The sequence below is a fragment of the Sarcophilus harrisii genome, chromosome 3 (assembly GCF_902635505.1).
Source record: "Sarcophilus harrisii chromosome 3, mSarHar1.11, whole genome shotgun sequence".
NCBI lineage: Eukaryota > Metazoa > Chordata > Mammalia > Dasyuromorphia > Dasyuridae > Sarcophilus > Sarcophilus harrisii.
In genome coordinates, this window is record NC_045428.1 from 56,917,156 (window position 1) to 56,938,449 (window position 21,294).

Below are 21,294 nucleotides of genomic sequence, written 5' to 3' on the forward strand. Positions count from 1 at the left end.
GATTGATTGACCAAATCATAAGATTTAAAACTAGAAGGGCATAGGAAATCATCTAGATCTGACCCCTCTCATTCTACAGGTGAGAAAACTGAGGCCCAAAGAGGGAATTTACCCAGAGGTCCAATGGCTAGCAAAGAACAGAACTCAGATCAAATTTAAGGTTTCTCTTCCCAAAGCAAAAGAACGTGCTACAAAATCCTGATGTGCCTTCAGAATCATCAAAAGACCATTAAATTTTGTTCATTTGTTGTTGTACTATAAAGTTTATCTTATATTCTACTTCTCTGAAAATTACTATTCATGTATGATAAGCACCACCCTAAATAAGTAACCAGACTTCCTAGTTACCTTATGTTAATTCAGTGAAGCCTTTACTCTGTGCTAAGTGATAAGGATGAAAAGAAAGGCAAAAATAAATAAATTGAAAGAATCTCAGAATGGATGATCCTAGAAGGCAGAAGGATTGGAAAAGGCTTCCTGTAGAAGATAAAGTTTGAACTGAGTCTTAAAGGCAGACAGGAAATATAAGAGATGGAAGATGAGGTTGCAAAGCATTCCAAGCACAGCAGAGAGCCCGTACAAATGCACAAAAAGAGAGAATTGAGTACCCCATTTATGGAACAATATGTAACATAATTGAATTATAGACCATATAAATTATAATATAATCAAAGAAGACTAAAAAGATAAAAAGGAGCCAACTTGTAAAGATCAGGCCAGAGGACTTCATGTTTGATCCTGGATATAACAGGAAGGCACTGAAGTTGATTCACTAGTAAGAGTAATCACATTGTTCCATATCATTATATTTCTCTTTTATCCTAATCAGTTGTTAGTTTAAGGGTGTAAAACATCAATGTGGCCACATAAATATAAATCACAAGCTCTGCATAACTTAATAAATAGTCTTGAAGAGTTTTTAGAGCTGAAAAATGCATCATCCAGTGACCAAACTGATGATGAGCCTCTCTGAACTTAGCTAGTTCATTTGGGGAAAACAACTAAACAGTCTGCCACAGGATCCATGCTTCCTGGTACATCAGGACATTCCAGAGCTATATCACCACTGACAATCTCACCCAATGAGGTGAAATCTCGGTATAGAACCTGATCAAATGGAACCACTCTCCAGTTCAAGATAGATTGGAAAAACTTCCAGAAAGGGCAGTCTCACTGGGATGAAAAGGGTGTTCAGTCCAGCTCAGATGGAGTCTGGGAAAGCCAGTGAGAGGATCTTAATCACAGCAGATCAGCAACTGAGACCCTCAGTCCTAGCTCAATAGAGAAGCAAACCAATAGGGCATCCCCCAGACTCCAAAGGCAAATTCTGGAAATCAGGCAGTTTCCTGGAAATAGCAGGCAAAGCTACCCCTTAAAAACACAAAGGATCTCTATGCTCAAAGCTGTAATGTTCTTGGTTCGGTTTTTTTGGAGGTTTCTGGGGCAGCCTTCTTTTCAGTTCAGTAATCACCACGAGAGTAGCCAGGTGTTAAAGTCCAAATCCTTTATTATCTCCTTGCCTGATGCTGAGCAGCTTTTGGAGAGCCTTTCAGTCTGGCCTTGGTCTTAGTGCGGGAAGTACAGGAGGCCAGGCCAGCCACCAGGAGCCTGACCAAAGATCAAATGAATCTCTCTCCTTGGTTCTAAGAGCTTGAGCTCCTGCCCACAGTTCTCTTGTCTTCTCTACCTCTGAATCTGAGGGCTTTCTGAGTCCCAGCTTGTATACTTCACACTGAGTATAAACCAATCATTATATCACTAGGAAACCATTATTTGTTGTAAGATTAAATCAATCATACTGAACTTGGAGAACTATTAAGCCCCATGCTAAACTAGATAACCATTGTCTCATCAATTACACTTAGTTAGTACTTTGTAAGAATCCTTATTTCAAGTTCAGAGTTCTGGCCCATAACACAAAGCCAAGGCTCAGAGCTATGGAAGCTTGGGATAGCACCCCCTTTATCCCAGGAGCAAACCATAAGAGTAAAAAGAAAAATAAAAAGAGTAAATACCAAAAGAAAAGAAAATTAGCAAGAAATAAAAATTAATTCTGACCACAAAAAGCTACTGTGGTTACAGGAAGACCAAAACACCAATTCAGACAAAGACAAAATGTCCCAGAGAAAATCTCAAAGAGTGATATTAATTCTTCTCAAGCCTAGAGATGCTTCTTGGAAGTGCTCACAAAAGACTTTAAAGGCAAATAAGAGAAGTAGAAGACAAAAATGAAAAAAGAAATGAGAGCTATGCAAGAGAGAGTCAACCACTTGGAAAAGAAAGGCAATTCCTTAAAAAATACAATTGGCCAAATGCAAAAAAAAAAAAAAATTTTTTTTTAAATTCACTGAAGAAAATACCACCTTCAAAAGTAAAAGTAACCAAATGGAAAAAGAAATACAAAAGCTAATTGAAGAAAATCATACATTAAAAATTAGAATGAGACAAATGAAAGCTAATGACTCTATGAGACATCAAGAATCAATCAAACAAAAAAAGAATGAAAAAAGGGAAGAAAATGTAAAATACCTCCTAGGAAAAACAATCAATCTGGAAAATAGATCCAGAAGAGACAATTTAAAAATTATTCTTCTACCTAAAGGCCATGACCCCAAAAAAAGAACCTGAATAGCATTTTTTAAGAGATCATCAAGGAAAACTGTCCTGATATTCTAGAAACAAAGGAGGAAATAGTCATTGAAAAAATCCATAGATCACCTTTAGAAAGAGATCCAACAAGGAAATCACCAAGAAACATGGTTGCAAAACTCCAGAACTATAATCTCAAGGAAAAAATACTGCAAGCTGTCAGACAAAAACAATTCAAATATCAAAGAGCAAGTCAGGATTATCCAGGATCTGAGCAGCTTCTACAGTAAAAGATCAGAGGGCCTGGAATACCATATTCCATAAGGCAAAGGAACTGAGATTACAACCAAGAATTAACTACCCAGCAAGACCAGGTATCCTCTTTCAGGGGAGGTGATGGATCTTCAATGAAGAAAGAAACTTTCTGTCATTTTATTGGAAAAAAAAAAAAACAGAACAGAAAATTTAATCTTCAAATATAGAGCTCAAAAGAAACATAAAAAGGTAAAAGGGGGGGTAAATATATATTATTTAAAAGTTAAACTGTTTCAATTGATCAATGATGGACAGAAGCAGCTACACCCAAAGAAAGAACACTGGGGAATGAATGTAAACTGTTTGCATTTTTGTTTTTCTTCCCAGGTTATTTTTACCTTCTGAATCCAATTCTCCCTGTGCAACAAGAGAACTATTTGGTTCTGCACACATATATTGTATCTAGGACATATTCAACATATATAGGACTGCTTGCCATCTAGGGGAGTGGGTGAAGGGAGAGAGGGGAAAAATCGGAACAGAAATGAGTGCAAGGGATAATGTTGTAAAAAACTACCCTGGCATGGGTTCTGTCAATAAAAAGTTATAATAAAAAATAAAAAGAGTTAAACTGTTTACATCCCTAGATGAGAAAATGATATCTGTAACTCTTGAGAAATATATGTTACTAGGGCAAACAGAAGAGAGCACCACATAGGAAAAAAGTCTATACTAGAAGAAAAAGGGAAAGAAGATATAATGGCACAAATTAGATCTCATATGAAGAGTCACAAAAGACCTATTACAATCCAGGGAAAGAAGAGTCTGAAGCTTTCTCTCATTGGTTTTGACACAAAGAGGGAATAATTTAATTATTCAGTTTGGTATAGAAATTTATCTAACTCTATAAATAATTAAGAGGAGAAAAAGGAAAGAAAAGGAATGGCCTGTATAGAAGAAACGGCAAAAAGAAAGTAAGAGAAGGGGGGAAGTATGATAGAAGATGAGGTGGGTTAAAAAAAAAAAAAAAACACACTACTAAGGACAGGGTAGGAAAAAAGGACAAAATTATATTCAAAGGAGAAAAATAGGATGGAGGGAAATACAGAGCTGGTAATAATATCCATGAATGTGACTAGGACGAACTTTCCCATAAAATGGAAGCAAATAACAGAGTGGGTTTAAAAAAAAAAAAAAAGAATCCTACAATATGTTGTATAAAAGAAACACATTTGATACAGAGAGACATACAATGTAAACATAAAAGGCTGGAACAGAATTTATTTTGTTTCAGCTACAGTGAAAAAAAATGTGGGGGTAGCAATTCTGATTTCAGATAAAGCAAAGTAAAAGTAGACCTAATTAAAAGAAATAAAGAAGAAAAGTATTGTTTGATAAAGGGTACTGTAAACAATGATACTAAATGTACATGCACAAAGTGGTAGAGCATACAAATTCCTAGAGAAGATTTTAAGCCAGTTACAGGAAGAAATAAATAGCAAAACTCAACCTTCCCCTCTCAGAATCAGACAAATCCAACCACAAAATTTATCTTATTATTATTTGTTATCATTTATTTATTTAATATGTTTATTATATATGTAACATATTTATTATATAAAGATATTATATCTTTCTAGTTTGAAAGAAACCAAGAAAGTTAATAGGATCCTAGAAAATCTAGGTATGATAGACCTTTGGAGAAAATTGAATAGAGACAGAAGGGAAAGCATCTTTTTCTCGATAGTACATGGCATCTACACAAAAATTGACCATGTGTTAGGGCATTAAAAACCTCACAGTGAAAAATGTAGAAAGACAGAAATAGTAAATGCTGCCTTTTCATACTAGGATGCAATAAAAATTATATTCAATGAAGGGCCAGGCAAACATAGACTAAAAACCAATTGGAAATTAAATAATCTAATTCTAAAGAGTGGGTCAAAGAACAAATCACAGAAGCAATCCATAATTTCATCCAAGAGAATAACAATAATGAGACAGCATACCAAAACCTATGGGATGCAGCCAAAGAAGTCCTTAGGGAAATTTTTATATCTCTAAATAGTTGCATGAATAAAATAGAGAAACAGAAAATCAGTGAACTGGGCATGCAACTAAAAAAGCTAGAAAAAGGACAAACTAAAAAAAAAAAAAAAAAAAAAAACCTTGGCCCATGAAACAAAAAGAAAACAGGTTCTTCAATAACTCATTGCTCTTGTTTGCACATCAGCTATTTCATAAAAAAGCTAGGTGGCACAGTGGATAGAATGCTGAACCAGAGTCCTGATGGGTCAGGAAAACCCATCTTCATAAGTTCAAATCCAGCTGTTTAGATGGATTTTTTATTTATTTATTAGCTGTATATTTATTTATTTATTAGCTGTATAACCCTGGGCAAGTCACTTAACCCTGTTTGACTCATCTGTTTCCTCATCTGTAAAGTGAGCTGGAAAAGGAAATGACAAAACATTTCAGTGTCATTGCCAAGAAAACCCCAAATCGGGTCACAAAAAGTTGGACAAGACTCAAATGACCAAACAACAACAAAAACAACAAAGTAGTTTGTATACAACAGAAATCAAATAAACATGCCTACAGCCATGCAGAATTCAGTTACTACCACCTCTTTTATCTCTCACATTTCAGCAGATATTCTAAATTCTCTAGGATAAAAGAGCATGATATAGTAAGCAGAACACTGAACTTAAAGGTGTAAATACAGGTTTGAATTCTCTATCTGATGCTTATGAACTATTTGAGATTAGATAACTCACTTTATTGCATTCAGCCTCATAGATTAAATGGGAGTAATAATATCTGCTGTCAGCACCAAAAGAAACATGGATAAGTTTTAAAGCATTTAGTGTTATCTGTGAGAAAAACTAGAGATACAACTATAGAAGCAAAATAAGCCCTGCCCTTAGGTACCTTACATTCTCATAGGAGGAAATTATATATATGTATGTTTGGGTGTGTATATGTGCATGCGTGTGTGTTGTTTGATGACTAAGGAGATAATATACAAATTATAGCATCATCATCATCATTCTCTTCATTATTACAGGTACCCTAAACTTCATCACTTCAAAAAAAAATGTTTTGGTTTGGTTTGGTTTTTGGCTGAGGCAATTGGGGTTAAGTGACTTGCTCAGGTTCACAAAACTAGGAAGTGTTAAGTGTCTGAGACCAGATTTGAACTCAGGTCCTCCTGACTTCAGGGCTGGTGCTCTATCCACTGTATCACCAAGCTGCCCACAAAATGGTTATTTTAATACTGTGGGTACTCCTCCCAGTAACTATGCCTTTCATTCTAAATTCATGAGTTTCTGTGTTCCCCAAAGAATTTATGCATTCATCTCCACTTTCCCATAATGAACCCCTCCTAATCTAGCCAGGCTGATTCTCAGTTGCCATCAAACTCTTCCTAGAAACTTTTCCAGCTGACTGAAGTTGCCAGGTCCAGTGCTCCAATGACACAACCTGAAATGACTTTAGAACCTCTCCTATACCATAGTAATATATCAAAAAAGAACTTTAATGAAGGCAGAATTGTGATCCCTGTTTTATAGTAAGAATGCTGGGTTTCCAGTCAGATAACCAGACTTAAAGTCTGGACACTACCATTTATGAGCCATGTGACTTTGAGCAACCCACTCTCTGGGCTTCAATTTCATCATCTATAAAGTGAGGAGTTTGGACCAGATGGTCTCTTCTAGTCCTTAATACATGATCTCATGTATTGTAAAATGCAAGATCCCTTCCAACTCTTAAAAGTTGTTATTCTATGATTACTATGGGTGACTTTGAATATGAAGTACAGTGAAGTTACAGGTTTTGACTAATGTCACATGGTTGGATATCACCATCCTTAAAAGGATGAAATTCAGGATGCTAGGACCCGTTATCTATCATTCTACTGACTTTGGAATGTATAATTAATAGTAGATGACTTTTAAAAATCACTTTATGGCTTATAAAGTGTTTTACACAATATTTGTATTGATATATGAACAGAGTGCCCCTACCCATGTATAGACTAATGAGTCACTGACTTCTCTTGCACATTTTCAATGTCCTATTTCATCACTCTGAAGTTTGCCAATATTTGGTCTGGATTGTCATCAAAGAAATGGGTTTTGAAAAGCACAGCAGCACAGTGTGTCATCTCAGGATCAACCCTCCTTATATCTGGAGTCTGTAAACTACCTTATTCTTCCAGGTTCCCAGGAAGCAAGCATGTGCATCAAACTGCTAGAGGATGGAAATGACTTCGGTTGTTAAATAGTCCATCTATGCGTATCATTTCCTACACAAGTTAATCGAAAAAATTTTGTTAGAATATTTTCTAACAGTGCCCCCATGAATAATAAATGTATATTTAAAATTCCACAAAATGATAAAAGTTAAATGGTCTTCAGTCTGTGATTTGCAGCTACTTGATGAGTCTCACTTATATTTTTTTTAAGAGATAGAGACATAGAGAGACAGAGATAGAGATGGTAAGAAAGATATACACAGAGAGACAAAGAAGCTAAGGGTATTCTTATATTACAGCTAGTGAAGAAATTTTACTTAGATATAATGAAAGATAAACTAGTTAACATGAGACAATAGAAAAACTACTAGATTGGGAGTCTGTCTCAGTAGCTGAGTGATCCTGGATAAGTCAATTAACTGTGTTTGCCTCACTTTCATCATCTGTAAAATGAGCTGCAACAATAAATGGTAAGCCTACTCCAGAGTCTTTGCCAAGAAAGTCCCAAATAAGGTCACAAAGAGACAAAGTGTTGTTATGATTGAAATGACTAAAGATGGGAATTCTAGGACTTGGGTCCAAATTCTGATTATACTATCTCTGTGTCTGGAGAAGTCACTTAATCTCTCTGGTCCTCTGTTTTCTAATCTGAAAAATGAAGTAGTTGGACTAAGCCTGATACCCTCTCCAAGTCAAAGTCTATGAGGCAAGCAAATTAGAAGGGAGAAGGGTATCATTTCCTCACAAGAAAAAACCTTTGAATCCCAAACTCTATGACACATTATCATGATGAATCCTTCCCATTATGAATTTGCAAACACATTAAGAAATCATTTCGTTAAAAAAAAAATTGAACGATTAAATTACATCTAGTCCTTTAATTATATAGTCCTTGGAGATAAATGTTATGCCAGTTTATTTTCAAAGTTACAGTACATGAGAAAATGCCAGAATTATAAATTATTGTATCTTGACTATATTGCCATTGACTATATTGACTATATTAAACTACTTAAAGAATTCCACATCCCACAGAATATTGTCTCTGATGGTCATTCCATAGATATGTAGATTATCTGGAAATTAAATGGAAACTGATCTCCAGATGATGCCCAAAATTGCTAGGTTTATGTTCTACAACAGACTGCCACATGAGGGCATTCTCTCCCCAAAAGTCATGCATTTTTGTTAGTTTGTGACTAAAAAGCTTGAAAAGCAAGAAAATGTGGCTCTATTCTTTCTGTAAGAAACTCCATTTTTGCTTCATTGGGTTCATGGGACAGGTCATTTGTTGATACTGAATTTTAACAAACAATCATTTCCTCAAAAGTTGGGCTTCTCACTCAAACAAATTTTCCTTACAATCTTTAAATTTTCTTCCTATCATTATTAAACTGGTGATTTGATTGTTGTCTCTTCAACAGGGATTTTTTGAAGAAGAGGAAGGTAAAGAATACATTTATAAAGAACCTAAACTGACAGGGCTCTCTGAAATATCCCAAAGACTCCTGAAGCTTTATGCCGATAAATTTGGTGCAGACAATGTGAAGATAATCCAGGATTCCAACAAGGTAAAAGGGGGGGGGGGGGAAATGCATTCAACTTAAACCTCATACTAGAGTTTCCTGGTTTTTTTAAATAAAAGAAACATTTATTAACTCTGAGTTAGCAACTTAATCCTTGCACTGAAAGATCCCTGAATTCATACAAGATAACCCATCTGAGGGTTTTGGGGTCTCAGTGTGTATATTCTTCAATTTAAATCTTGTTGGTATAGTTTCTGGGTTGTGAGATTATCCTTATAATGGCTGTTTATAGAAATCACCTTAAATACCTTAAATAGAGCTGGAAGTTAAGAAAAAACTGTGTCTTGGTTCATACTCATCTCAGTTTCTTCTGTATCATTCTCTCTTACCACAATCTCAGGTACCTGAGATTATAAAATAAAGATAAAGAACAACTTTAGAGTTGTTCCATTAACATTTTCTGATGTTAGCATCTCATATCAATCAAACTATTCCTTTTACAGAATACTATGCTAAAAATTTTATGATTCTATATGCTGCATGCTATATTAATACAGGCTTCTGTTGAATTTTTTTGAGGAATCATCCACCATTCAATAAATGGCATTGAATAGGTCACATAGGTAAATTATTCATTCACATAGGTAAATTATTCATGGATCAACCCAAAAGATATCTACTCTCTCCTCAAGAAAGTGACATTATAAAATAGATAATATTGACTTGAACATTTGTATTTTAATCTATGTTTTCATTGGTAAGGAGACTTCTCCAATTAATGAAAAGCACAATTCACTCATGCTATCTTATCCTGTTTAATTCATACCCATATCTTTCCCCAGATGTTCCATAAAGAATGAATCCAACATGTTGGATGCCTTCCTATATAATATTTTATTGGTACTATTGTGATCCTAGTCACAGTATTAAAAAAATCCATAATGAAATAGACTATGGGGAATTCAATATGGCTTAAGATGAAAAGAGTCAGCTTGAAATAAAGAACAGAGAACTGGCCTCTATGTCAACAAGACCTGAGTTCAAGTGCTGACATACTAGCTATGTGACCACAAGTAAAACACTCAACTTCCCAGTGAACCTAGTAACCCCCTTAGACTAAAAGCCTAGATAAACTATTGAACTGATCCTCATTGACATTCTAGGATTTCCCCATATCAATAAAGTCCAGTCTGCTCCCCCACTAAAATACAAACAGTAATAAATAACCCAGAAGTCAGAGGTTCCAATTCTAGATGTGCCATTAAATAGCTATGTGAACAGGGTATATTTATTCTAGTCAATGAATATCTTTTACTTTCTCTGAGCCTTCTCACTTCATCAGTAAAATGAGGAAGAGCAATCTCTAGATTCCTTTTAACTATAAAATTCTATACTTGTGTCCTTTTCAAACAGAAGACAAATAACCTTATATATATTTATACATATATATGTATATATATATATATATATATTGAATATCAGCATGAAATGCAGGCCAAGAATGGCAAATGTTTTTCAGGCAATCCATGCCAAACATTATCATATAGTGAATACACTAACATGCAGCCCTAAGATATCAAGATTATATTTTCTAGTTTTCAAAAAAAAAAAAAAAACAGTTATATACTAAGAGGTTTGCCTACATAACAGCATTTTCCTCTTCTGAAATATTATGTTGATATGTCTTTTTCTGTAGCAATAGCAAGAAACTGGAAGTAAAAAGATCATTATAATTCTGCTAATAACAAACCTTTGCTGTTGTTTGGCCATTTTTCAGTAGTCTGTCTCTTTGTAACCCCATTTTGTCATTTGGTAGAATGTAGAATAGAGTAGAGAATCTACCTTTCTTGGTAGAGACACTAGAGTAGTTGACCATTTTGTCCTTCAATTCATTTTGCAGATGAGAAACAGAAGTAAATTGGGTTAAATGACTTGCCCACAGTCATAGACAACAAAATTTGAACTCATGAAAATAAGTCTTTCTGCTTTCAGCCACTGTGCCAACTAGCTGCAGACTATGTATCTGTGTACAAATTTTGTGATTTTAAATAAACTTAAACTTTCTGGGCTTCTCTTTATCCATAAAAAGAATGGGTGGAATTGGAAAAGATCTTTTAAGGTCCCTTCCCAGCTTAAGAGACATGATCTTAAGACTATGAGGGAAGGAAAGGGTAGGAAACACATTCTAGGAGATTACATTCTACATCATTTCAACAAGGGCAGTAAGGGGCAAATTGTTAAAGGACACCTCAAAGTGTATTAGTCCATCAGTTTTTCACTGCAGAAAATGATGTTCCTACAGGTGAACCCTAAGGATTTGGATCCCAAATATGCCTACATCCAAGTGACCTATGTCACACCTTACTTTGAAGAGAAGGAAGTTGAAGATCGAAAGACAGATTTTGAAATGCATCACAACATCAACCGCTTTGTCTTTGAAACACCATTTACACTGTCAGGCAAGAAACATGGCGGGGTCGAGGAGCAGTGCAAGAGGAGAACAATACTCACAAGTAGGTGCTAGTGGGTAGGGGGGATTCAAGGTGATGTCTCACCAGTGACCCAATTTTTAGGCTGGCTCTGGGCCAAGTGATGCTTCAAGACTTAGATTAATTGGTAGAAGGGGAGAAATGGATAGATTAGACAACACATATTGTTGTTAACTCAAACTCAGTGCTCTACCTCCCATCTCCATGCCTTTGCCTAGGCTGTTCTCTGTGCCTGGGATGTTTTTTCTTGTCACTTCTAACTCAGCTTCCCTGGCTTCCTCCCAAGACTCAGCTCAGATCCCACCTATAGAAAGCCTTTCTCAGTCCCTCCTCCTCTCCAGTGTTTTCCTTTCTTAGATTATTTTTCTTGTACATTATATATCCTATGGGAATCTATCTAATCATTCATTATTTTCCCCATTGGAGCATATTCTCAGTCCTTAGCAATGCCTAGAACATTAGAAGTACTTAATAGAAGGAAGTAAACAGTTATTTTATCTTTCTTTAATTCAATTACATCAACAAGCATTTATTAATTTCTGACTATCTTCTAGGCACTGTAGGGATACAAAGAAAGAACAAAATAGTCATTGCCCTCAGGAAACTTACATTCTAGTTTCTTTCTCCATGACTTCTTGGGAGGGCAGTGGGAAAAAAAAGATCTGATTATAATTGCTGCAACCAGTAAGCAAAATGGCACTGACTTTCAAAATCCCAAGACTCCAAAGGACTCTCCATTCACCCCTTCTGCTATTACAACTAGGTTCCTATGAACAAGTGTGTTGGCTCTTAATTTTCTTATCAGTAAAATGATGGGATTGGACTAGGTGATCTCTAAGATTCCTTCATTATATATTAATTAAATATTTAATGCAAAGCACAAAGGTATTATATTGATATGGTATATGTATTATGTGATATAATATGGTCTTATAATATTTGGTAATATGGTATTATGTGGTATGGTATTATAATATTGCATGATATAGTATAATAATAATAATACAATATTATGGCATGGTATATTATGGCATAATAATAACAATAACTCTTACAGAGCACCTTACAATTTGCAAATGCTTTTTAAAAGTTATGTCATTTAACCTTCACCCTATCCCTGTGATGCAGGAACTATTTTTATCCCCATTTTACATATCAGAAAGCTGAGATACTGAGAGGTTAAATGGCTTGCCCATAGTGATACAGTTAGTAGTATCTGAGGCAGGATTTAAACTCAGGTCCAACTCCAAGTCCCATACTCCAATCACTGTCCCACCTAACTGAACCAGCCTGACTGGTAAGAGAAAAAATGCTGGTCTTGGTATCAGGAAAATGTGGTTCAAATCCCATTTTTGAAACATGAAAGTCTTCATCCCAACTGGGTTGAAGAAATTAGAAATATTTAGCCTAGAGAAGAGTTGGGGAGGGAGGTACATTAGAACTATCTTCAGATATTTATTTGTAGGGCTGTTATTATGTGAAATTAGGATCAGACTTTCTCTCCTGAACTCTAGAATACAAAATTAAGAACAGTGCATGGATGTTGTAAATAAGTAAATTTCAATTTGATATCGGGAAGCTTCCTATTGATTTGAATTCCACAAAAGTAGAATGTTCAAGAAGTAGCCAGGCCCCCAGCCCCTTACTGGAGGACTGCATGCAGAAATTGTCCAACTACTCATCAAATACAGCTTCAATTTAGATATCTTCTAGCTCTAATTCTACAGTTCTTAGAACAACTACACTACAAGGCAAATAGTGATAAGTATAGTGAATGAGAGGCAGTGTAGAGTGCTGAAGCATCCTCTACCTGCTATTGCCCTGATCCATTAAACACTTGAATTTCCTTTGTCCAGCAAGCCATCTGTTTCCCTATGTGAAGAAGAGAATCCAAGTGATAAGCCAGTCAAGCACAGAACTGAACCCCATTGAGGTCGCCATTGATGAGATGGCCAAGAAGGTTTCTGAGCTTAATCAGCTTTGCACAATGGAAGAGGTGGACATGATCAGACTGCAGCTCAAACTTCAAGGGAGTGTCAGTGTAAAGGTAACTAGGACTTGGCCTGTGTGGTGATGATGCGTCTATCTTTGAAAAATCTTTTTTTTCCCTCTTTTTCCTCTTTGTTCCCCTTTTTTAACCATTATTTAAAAAAAAACTTGTTATAAGAGATAATTATTGGAAAATATGGGCAACAAAAAAAAAGAAGAGATATCAATATATGGGCAACAAAAAAAAAGAAGAGATATCAATAAAAACCTATTTTAAAAAAAAGAAAATGTTCTCTAAAGAGTTGAAATAAAAATTTGTTAGAACAGAAACTTTTTTCAATCCAGAAGGCAAAGTATACGCTAAAGTCTAAAATTTTTGTTAATTACAAATTGATTTCAGTGCACACCCAGACATAATAAATGCTTGGGATTTATATAAATGTATACATATAGGTACACATAAATATGCACATATAGGTACATGTGTGCCTTATTCTACAGTACAACTAAAACATCTGTTGTTCATATTATGTTAGCATGTACTTTGATGTACATCGACCAATCAGTCAATAAGTAGGCTTCAAAAACTGAGCTAGGCTCTGGCAATACAAGTTATCAGTTTGATATGGAGATATGAAATTTCTGTAAATTTTGAAGTCATAAGGAAAATGTAAGTTTTAAAATACTTTTGAAAATGCTTGAAAATTCAGTTTTTTTGTTCAGGTCAGCAAATTCTATATCTTTGATGTACAAGGCACTATGCTAGGTACTGGGAATACAAATATAAAAATAAAAATGTCCCTGGCCTCAAAGAGCTTATATTCTACCAAGAGGAATAAGATATGTACCCAGACAACATATTACAAAGAGTGTAATGGCGACAAAGAAGAGGTTCAAATAAGATATTCTAGAAAAGTCTGAAGAGAGAGAACTCATCACTTCCTTAGTTTTGGAACATCAAAGCGAATTATCTATAACTTGATTTGTGATGGATGATGATGTGAGATTTGGAGGGGAAACTTTTTACCCACAATTTTTCTATAATGAAACTCCTCAGTAGGTGAGTGAGAAAAGAAATTTCGCCCCATTATTTTTCAGTGCTTTATATTTGAATCCAAATAGTTCTCAGGTATTAACATCCTTGCAGATATTGGGGGGGGGGGGAAGTTTCTAAAGTGTTCACTGACTTACCAGTGCTTCCAACTCTAACCGATAAGTCACTAATTATCTGATGATCACATACATCCATAGCCTGTTGAAACATTGTAAGTGCATGGAAACCATTCCTGTAGCCTCTTTTTTCTTTCTTCTCCCCCCCCCCCACCTTTTATTCTTTTCAAGCCCTCGGTCCATATTTTATAAATTGCGAGGAATAAGCAATTCAGACCTTTCTAACTATTTTTGCTATTAGATGTGAAAGTATATATATCCATGAGTTTGTCCATTCAAAAACTATTTTTGGAATTCCTAAATGTGTCAGCTAAGAAAGGTGAAATGAGAGATTCAGAAAATATTAGATCTGTTACTGATCTCCAATAGTTTACAGTCAAATTTTGGAGATTAATACAAATAACTACAGCACAAAGCAATATGTTTAATGTAAACTCAACTGAAATTGTTCTTTCAAAAGTGACCAACAGTCTCTTAACTACTAAATCTAAGTCTTTTTTTTAAATTTTCAGTCTTCTTAATTATACTGCTATATTTCATATTCCTGACCACTTTTCCTTCTGGATAGTTTTTCTTTTCTGGGCTTTCCTGACACTCTCTGTGGTCCTCCTACCACATGTTTGATCATTCCTCTTCAGTGTCCTTTGTGAGTTCATCATTTGTATCGTGCCCTCACCAATGAACATTTCCCAAGGCTTTATCCTGGATCCTTTTTCTATGCATATACTCTCAGCAAGATGCCTCACATAGATCTCTATATCCAACCCTGGTGTTGTCCCTGAGCTTCAGCAATGTATCACCAAATGCCTATTATACTTTTAATTATGGATATCCCAGAAAGATCTCAAACTCAATATGCTGAAAACAGAGTTCATTCTTTCTCAAAAAACTCACCAATCTTCCAAATTTCCTATTTCTGTTAAAAGCATCAATATTCTTCCAGTCTCCTAGATTCATAGCCTCAATATTATTTCTCCTTCATCCCACATATTCAACCAGTCACTAAATCATATCACTTCTCCCTTCATAACATCTCTTATATATGATCATTTTTCTCTATTTGAACAGTCATCATCTTCGATCAAGCCTTCAGACCCTGCTTAGAGTCTTGCTGTGGTCTCCTAATTTATTTACTTGCTTCAAGTCTCTCCTGGCTACTACAATGATTTCCCTGAAGGGAAGATCTGGCCATGTCCTAGTCATTAAACTCCAGTGACTCTCTGTGATTACTGTGACTCTGTTACTACTAACATAACATAAAATTTATCTCAATAGTCGTTATATAATAACTTCCCTTACTGCTCTACAAACTGTCCAAGCTAACATTCTCTGTCCTTCATATATGGCACTCAGTTTCTCTTCTCTGCATCTTTGCATTGGCTCTCCCATGACCAGAACGTACTCCCTCTTTAGATCTACCTCACAGAATCCCTCTCTTCCTTCAAGATACCAGATCAGGCAACTCCTTCCACATGAAACCTTCAGTGATTCATTCTATTACTATTGCCCTCGCCCCTCCGACTAACTTTTATAGTCTGAATTTTATAGTCTGGAAATCAAAGAAATGGAGTTTGCTTCCCTTCTGGCAAGATGACTTAGCAAATGTCATCAGCTAACTTGTATTTATTCTCTTTATGTTTATTTAGTATAGACTTAAATAGGGTTGTGTCTCATCTTTTAGAATGTCAACTCTTGATGTGAGGTAGTGTTGCCTTCATTATATTTGTATCTCTCTCCAGCATGGAGGCAGTGACTAAATGCTTGTCAATTAACTGGGTGATCAATCTCTCTGCTGGAGCTTTTCAGAAAAGGTAGCACATGAGCTAGGCAATGAAGGATCGTTAGTAGTTTGATATGTTGCAATGGAAGAATGACCTTACTAAATGCTTATTGATTAATTGATTGATTGATCTCCAATCACTCTTTCCAATAGGTAAATGCAGGGCCTATGGCTTATGCCCGAGCTTTCCTTGAAGAAACAAATGCAAAAAAGTATCCTGACAACCAAGTAAAACTTTTGAAGGAGATTTTCAGGTAAATTTTTTATTTCCTGAATCTTCTTTTTTCTTTTGAGAGAGGGAGGGAAAAGAAGGTCAATAAAATGTTACTTAAGGAATGGTGTGAGTCTATAAGGGAAGACCAGACAAAAGTCCTTACAGAAGGCAGCTTATGTTCAGTGAAGGCACAACACTTTCGTCCATCAGCACATTTTTAGATCATGTTTAATCTTCTTACTTCTTTCACCAAAGGCAATTTGCAGATGCATGTGGTCATGCCCTTGATGTTAATGAACGCCTCATTAAAGAAGACCAGCTGGAATATCAGGAAGAAATGAAATCTCATTACAAGGACATGCTCAGTGAACTCTCTGCAATCATGAATGAACAGGTGAGTGAGTTTTCTTTTATTCCTTATAAATCCCAGGCCAAAAAAACTTCACAGAAGTTTATCTGGAGGAGTGACTGATCTGGTTAACTTTAAGCCCAGTGTAAGAAGCAGATACTGGAGAGATCACCTTTCTACTAAATAATTCAGTTTTTCCCTAAGTTAACTATCAGATGTACACATAATTTCTTTTATTCCCTGGATACAACACCCACTGTCTCAAAATCACATTCCAAATGGGAAAGGATAATGCATGAAGACAATATGGCCATTCCTTGACCAAGCTAAAGAAATGATAAATTCCCAGAGCATATCTAACCATATTCCTACCTCTCTTAGTTGCTACCATGCTCTCCATTCTGATCTACCTGGCTTCTCCATATTAGGATAAAAAGGCAATGAAATCCCAAGTCTGATGCTTAAGGAACCTGTGATCTTGAACCAATGTATCAAACACACTCCCTTATGAAGTATGAACCATATTAAAATGTAAGGGGGAAATGCTTAATAAAATGTAAAGAAAATACAGTGAAACAGAAATTTTAATTTATCATTTTCTAAGTATGGTACCCACAGGAATCCTTATGGATTTATCCATATCCTTATGGATAGGCTGTAGCCTAGTGGCTCCCATTTCTGAGTTTGACACCATTGATCTAGAAAATTAAATGAAAAACACAGTATTTAGGCCTAGATTCCTATTAACTTAATGATACCCATACCAGCAGAATCAGGGTCAAACTCAGTCCCTGCCTGTGTAATCTAAGACCCTAGATTTACTTCAAGCAGAATGAACTGCTTTCTTTCACAATTTTTCTCATACAAATAGATTATGATAAAAGTATCTCTACACAGAGAGAGAGAGAAAGAGAACTCCAGTTCCTTGAAGGCAACTGTACTAAATGGTTTTGAGTTATATTTAATTATCTCTTTAATATTATATAGCTTCCTAGAGAATGGGTAATTTAAACTAGATCTACTTTTTTGGTCTGAGCTGTATGTATCAAGGGGCTGAGTGCACTGCCGGGATTCCTGTCCCATTGGCTGCTCCTCTATCACCATGATTGAACAGGCAATCAATCTCAGGACTTCTTGGCCAGTGATATCACAGTTACAATCACCATGACTTTGAAAGCTCCCCTCAAGAGAGTCAAACTAGTATTGCTGGGACGGCAAGCAAGTAAACCAATTACAGCTAATAAGCATTAGAAAGGCATAATAAATTTTATAGTCTGAAAACCAAAGAAATGGGTTTTGCTTCCCTTCTGGCAAGATGACTTAGCAAATGTCATTATCTAATTTACCACCAAACCCTGAACTTTGCCTTTAAGGTTAAGGATAAGCCAGGGTTTGAGGGAGGAGAGGACAAGCAATCACCATTTTGGAGATAATTTACTGGTAATCTTGCTTCTGGTGGTACAGCTGGAGCTATTTGTCTCAGCTTGGATTCTGTGAGAATTCCTCTGGCTGCTGATATTGGGAAATCTGGCATTGCAACAGAATTTAAAGGTCTGGGGAGACTGCCTTGTAAAAGTCACCAACTCTGAGGAAATTCACACCTTGTATCAAATTTCAGTGTCTCAGAACTGGGATTATTCTCTTTAAAGTTATGCTCCCAGATTTTAAGATCATTCATATTGTGGTAAGTTGGATGACTGAACAATCTGTGACTACTGGAGCAGGTATGGTCTCCTAGGCCTTTGATATAGTCTGATATCTGTAATAATGATAATTGATATATGATAATGATAAGTCTGGACACAAAGAAACTAATATCATGTTTACTGGGATGAGTGACTGCTGGAGAAAGATTACTAAAGATGAGGGGGGACAGAATTTTCGTAAAGGGTACTTCATTCATGTTCTTAGAGACATGGGTAGACCTTTCATGCTTGTCCTGTATGTTGAATTAATCTAAATACCTTCTAACTGACAATGGAAATGGTGAATACAGATCATATAGAACACTTTTCCATATTTAATATTTTGGACAGTGAATCTCGAGAAATTCATGTCCTCTTGTTTTATCGAGGCCAGATCATATTCATAGAGGTATCACGAAAAACTTAGAAAAAAGGGTTTATTTATTGTGATCAATTTTTTATTCAGCAGAAGTGATGATTTATTGGTTTGGGGAAAATAACAGTTACTGTGGGTCCAAGGAAGAGATCCATTTAGAACATCTAGTTTAAATACTATTTTGTAGAACCATAAATTTGTGTTTCAGTATTTATTTTAAGTTATTTCTACAAGTACTATGCACATATTCATTTATGCATACATATTTTGCATAGATAAATATGTAGTAGTTAGGGGAAGGGAAAAGGGAAGAGAAAAGAGAAAGGAAATAGTAAGGGAAAGGGGAAGGGACAAAGGAAAGGAAGGGAAGGAGAAAAAATGGAGAAAGGAAGGAACTAGCACAAGTGAAGGATGGGTAGTATTTTAAAATCCTAGAAATGGATAATACAGCACAAAAAGAGTGGAAAACGGAACACTAAAAGGCCCAATATATATATTTCATTTCTTTTGTGGGTAAGAAAAATCAGCCTAATAATAGACCAAGGTGAAGAAAGAAATAATGCTGTTTCAAGTCATCTTTGTAGCCTTTAAAAATAAAATCTGAAGCACAAATAATTTTTTTTTTTCTTTCCTAACAGCTCTGTCATGGTCCATGTTTATACAGCTTCTGTTCTTCTATGTCTAACATTTCCCTCAATACTGTAAGCAAAAGTGGTATGTTTTTTTCTTTTCTTTTGTCTATATGTCCTTTGTTGTCTTTCTCATTTCTGTCTCTTGCTAAGTTTTCTCTTTTCCCTCACATGTTTCACCTCCAAAAGTTCATTGGTGATTAGTATAAATGATAAATAAGTCTTACTTGTTTATTCCAGCTCAACACAGTAAAATATAGGAGAGAGAAAAAATTACCATTTGTCACAAATTCTAGTATCATCATATACAACCACAAGAGTATTTCTATCTTTGTCTTAAGCCTCTTCTGTCTGTGATGTGAGTCAAATTAGTATATATTAATATTAGTATATAATACTCTTTTTGAAAATCAACAAACCATTCCAGATTAATCTCATTCCATTTTTTCCTAAGGTTACTAGGCTGATAAAACAGGGGGCTTCTACAAACATAGTATAACTAAATATTAGCAAATCATTTCACAATTTTTGGGTATCCTTGTGGACAAGATAAGAGAAAGTAAGATGTACAATTATATAGTCAGAAAATTTTAAGAGTGATTTGAATAAGGGCATAAATGCATGTTTATTAAATTCTCATCATATAGAAAACTAGAGGCTATTTTAGATGAGAGAATCTGCTCCAAAATGATCTCAGAAGGTTATAACAATGGACCAAATAAAAAAAGATGACATTTCACATATATACAAAAATGTATACTTTTGTACTTTTTAAAAAATTAATTTATTTTTAAATTTAATTAATATTATATATACATAATAAAATAATTTAATTTAATTAATTGTTAAAATTAATTTAATAATAGCTTCAACATGAAAAAGGTAGAAGTTTGTGATTAAAAAAAAAGAAAAAAAGACCTAGGAATTTGAACTGATAGCTACTACAGTACAAGTGAACATTATAACATGGCTAGTGGAAAATCTAATTTGATCATAAGCTAACTTCATAGAACTTTTGTGTCACAATCAAGGGAGGTCTACTGTATTTATTCCTTATCACACCATATCTGGACAGTTCCAAACACCATATTTAAGAACAATAGTGATAAGTTAGAGTATATCTAGAATGGTAACAAGATCATGTCATGTGATGAGTTGAAAGAATTAAGGGTGCTTAACCTAGAAAAGAGAATATTTAGGGTTTCATTATACTTGTCTCTAATAATTGAAAGTCTAATATTTGAAAAACAGATTAAACTCATTATATATGCCAAACATGGCAGATAAGATAAATAGATGAAGGCAATTGGGGAAATTATTTTATCATAAGGAAAAAATCTTTATAATTATAGCTGTCCAAAAATGGAATGAATTGAATCATTAGGTAGTAAATTCCACATCTCTGAAGGTATTCAAACAAAAGTTAAAATAGCCTCTTATCAGGGGTGCTATAAAGAAGATTGACACATTTCGTAGACATTGAACTAGATGATCTCTAAGTTCCTTCCAGGGTACTTAAAGTTTCAAGACACTCTATAAATATATTTGCAAATAAGACTGAACCCTCCAGTGTTTCCAAAAATAACCAAAAAAATCCATCTTTAATAGATTTCAAGGTCAAATATCCTACTTCTTGAATCTGAATTTCATTTCCTTGTTGGAAGATGTTGTCAATTAAGATAAAGACTAATGTCATATCCTATGGCTTCTATCCCTGAGAATGGACCAGGAATTTTAAGGCCATAGCTAGTAAATGAAAACCAAGGCCTTCAGCTTCCATTGGGTGACCTCGGAAAAATCATTTACTTTCTTTGAATTTCAATTTCTTTGTTTTATAAAATGAGGCTAGAATAAACAAGTTATAATGCCTCCTTGAGCTCTAACATCCATGATTCTATGTGTTAAAACATGATATATAGTTTATTGATTTAGGTATATTTTAAATAAAGAAATAGTTCAGTGTTCATTGATAATTTATTTGAGGC

General features: G+C 35.0%; 1 protein-coding gene across 11 annotated transcripts in view; it reads left to right on the top strand.

Annotated features, from left to right (window-relative positions):
• DOCK10 (dedicator of cytokinesis 10) overlaps positions 1 to 21,294 on the top strand; it is a 335,847-nt gene that overhangs the window by 312,554 nt on the left and 1,999 nt on the right. For 7 of the 11 annotated variants that reach the window (XM_031957956.1, XM_031957952.1, XM_031957953.1 and 4 more), the window contains 6 exons: positions 8,527 to 8,673; positions 10,931 to 11,141; positions 12,974 to 13,164; positions 16,210 to 16,310; positions 16,526 to 16,664; positions 19,319 to 19,394. In XM_031957956.1, coding sequence (XP_031813816.1) covers positions 8,527 to 8,673; positions 10,931 to 11,141; positions 12,974 to 13,164; positions 16,210 to 16,310; positions 16,526 to 16,664; positions 19,319 to 19,394 — 865 coding nt within the window. The remainder of the gene's footprint in view (positions 1 to 8,526; positions 8,674 to 10,930; positions 11,142 to 12,973; positions 13,165 to 16,209; positions 16,311 to 16,525; positions 16,665 to 19,318; positions 19,395 to 21,294) is intronic. The other 4 variants (XM_031957958.1, XM_031957954.1, XM_023500795.2 and 1 more) reach the window with 1 other exon arrangement.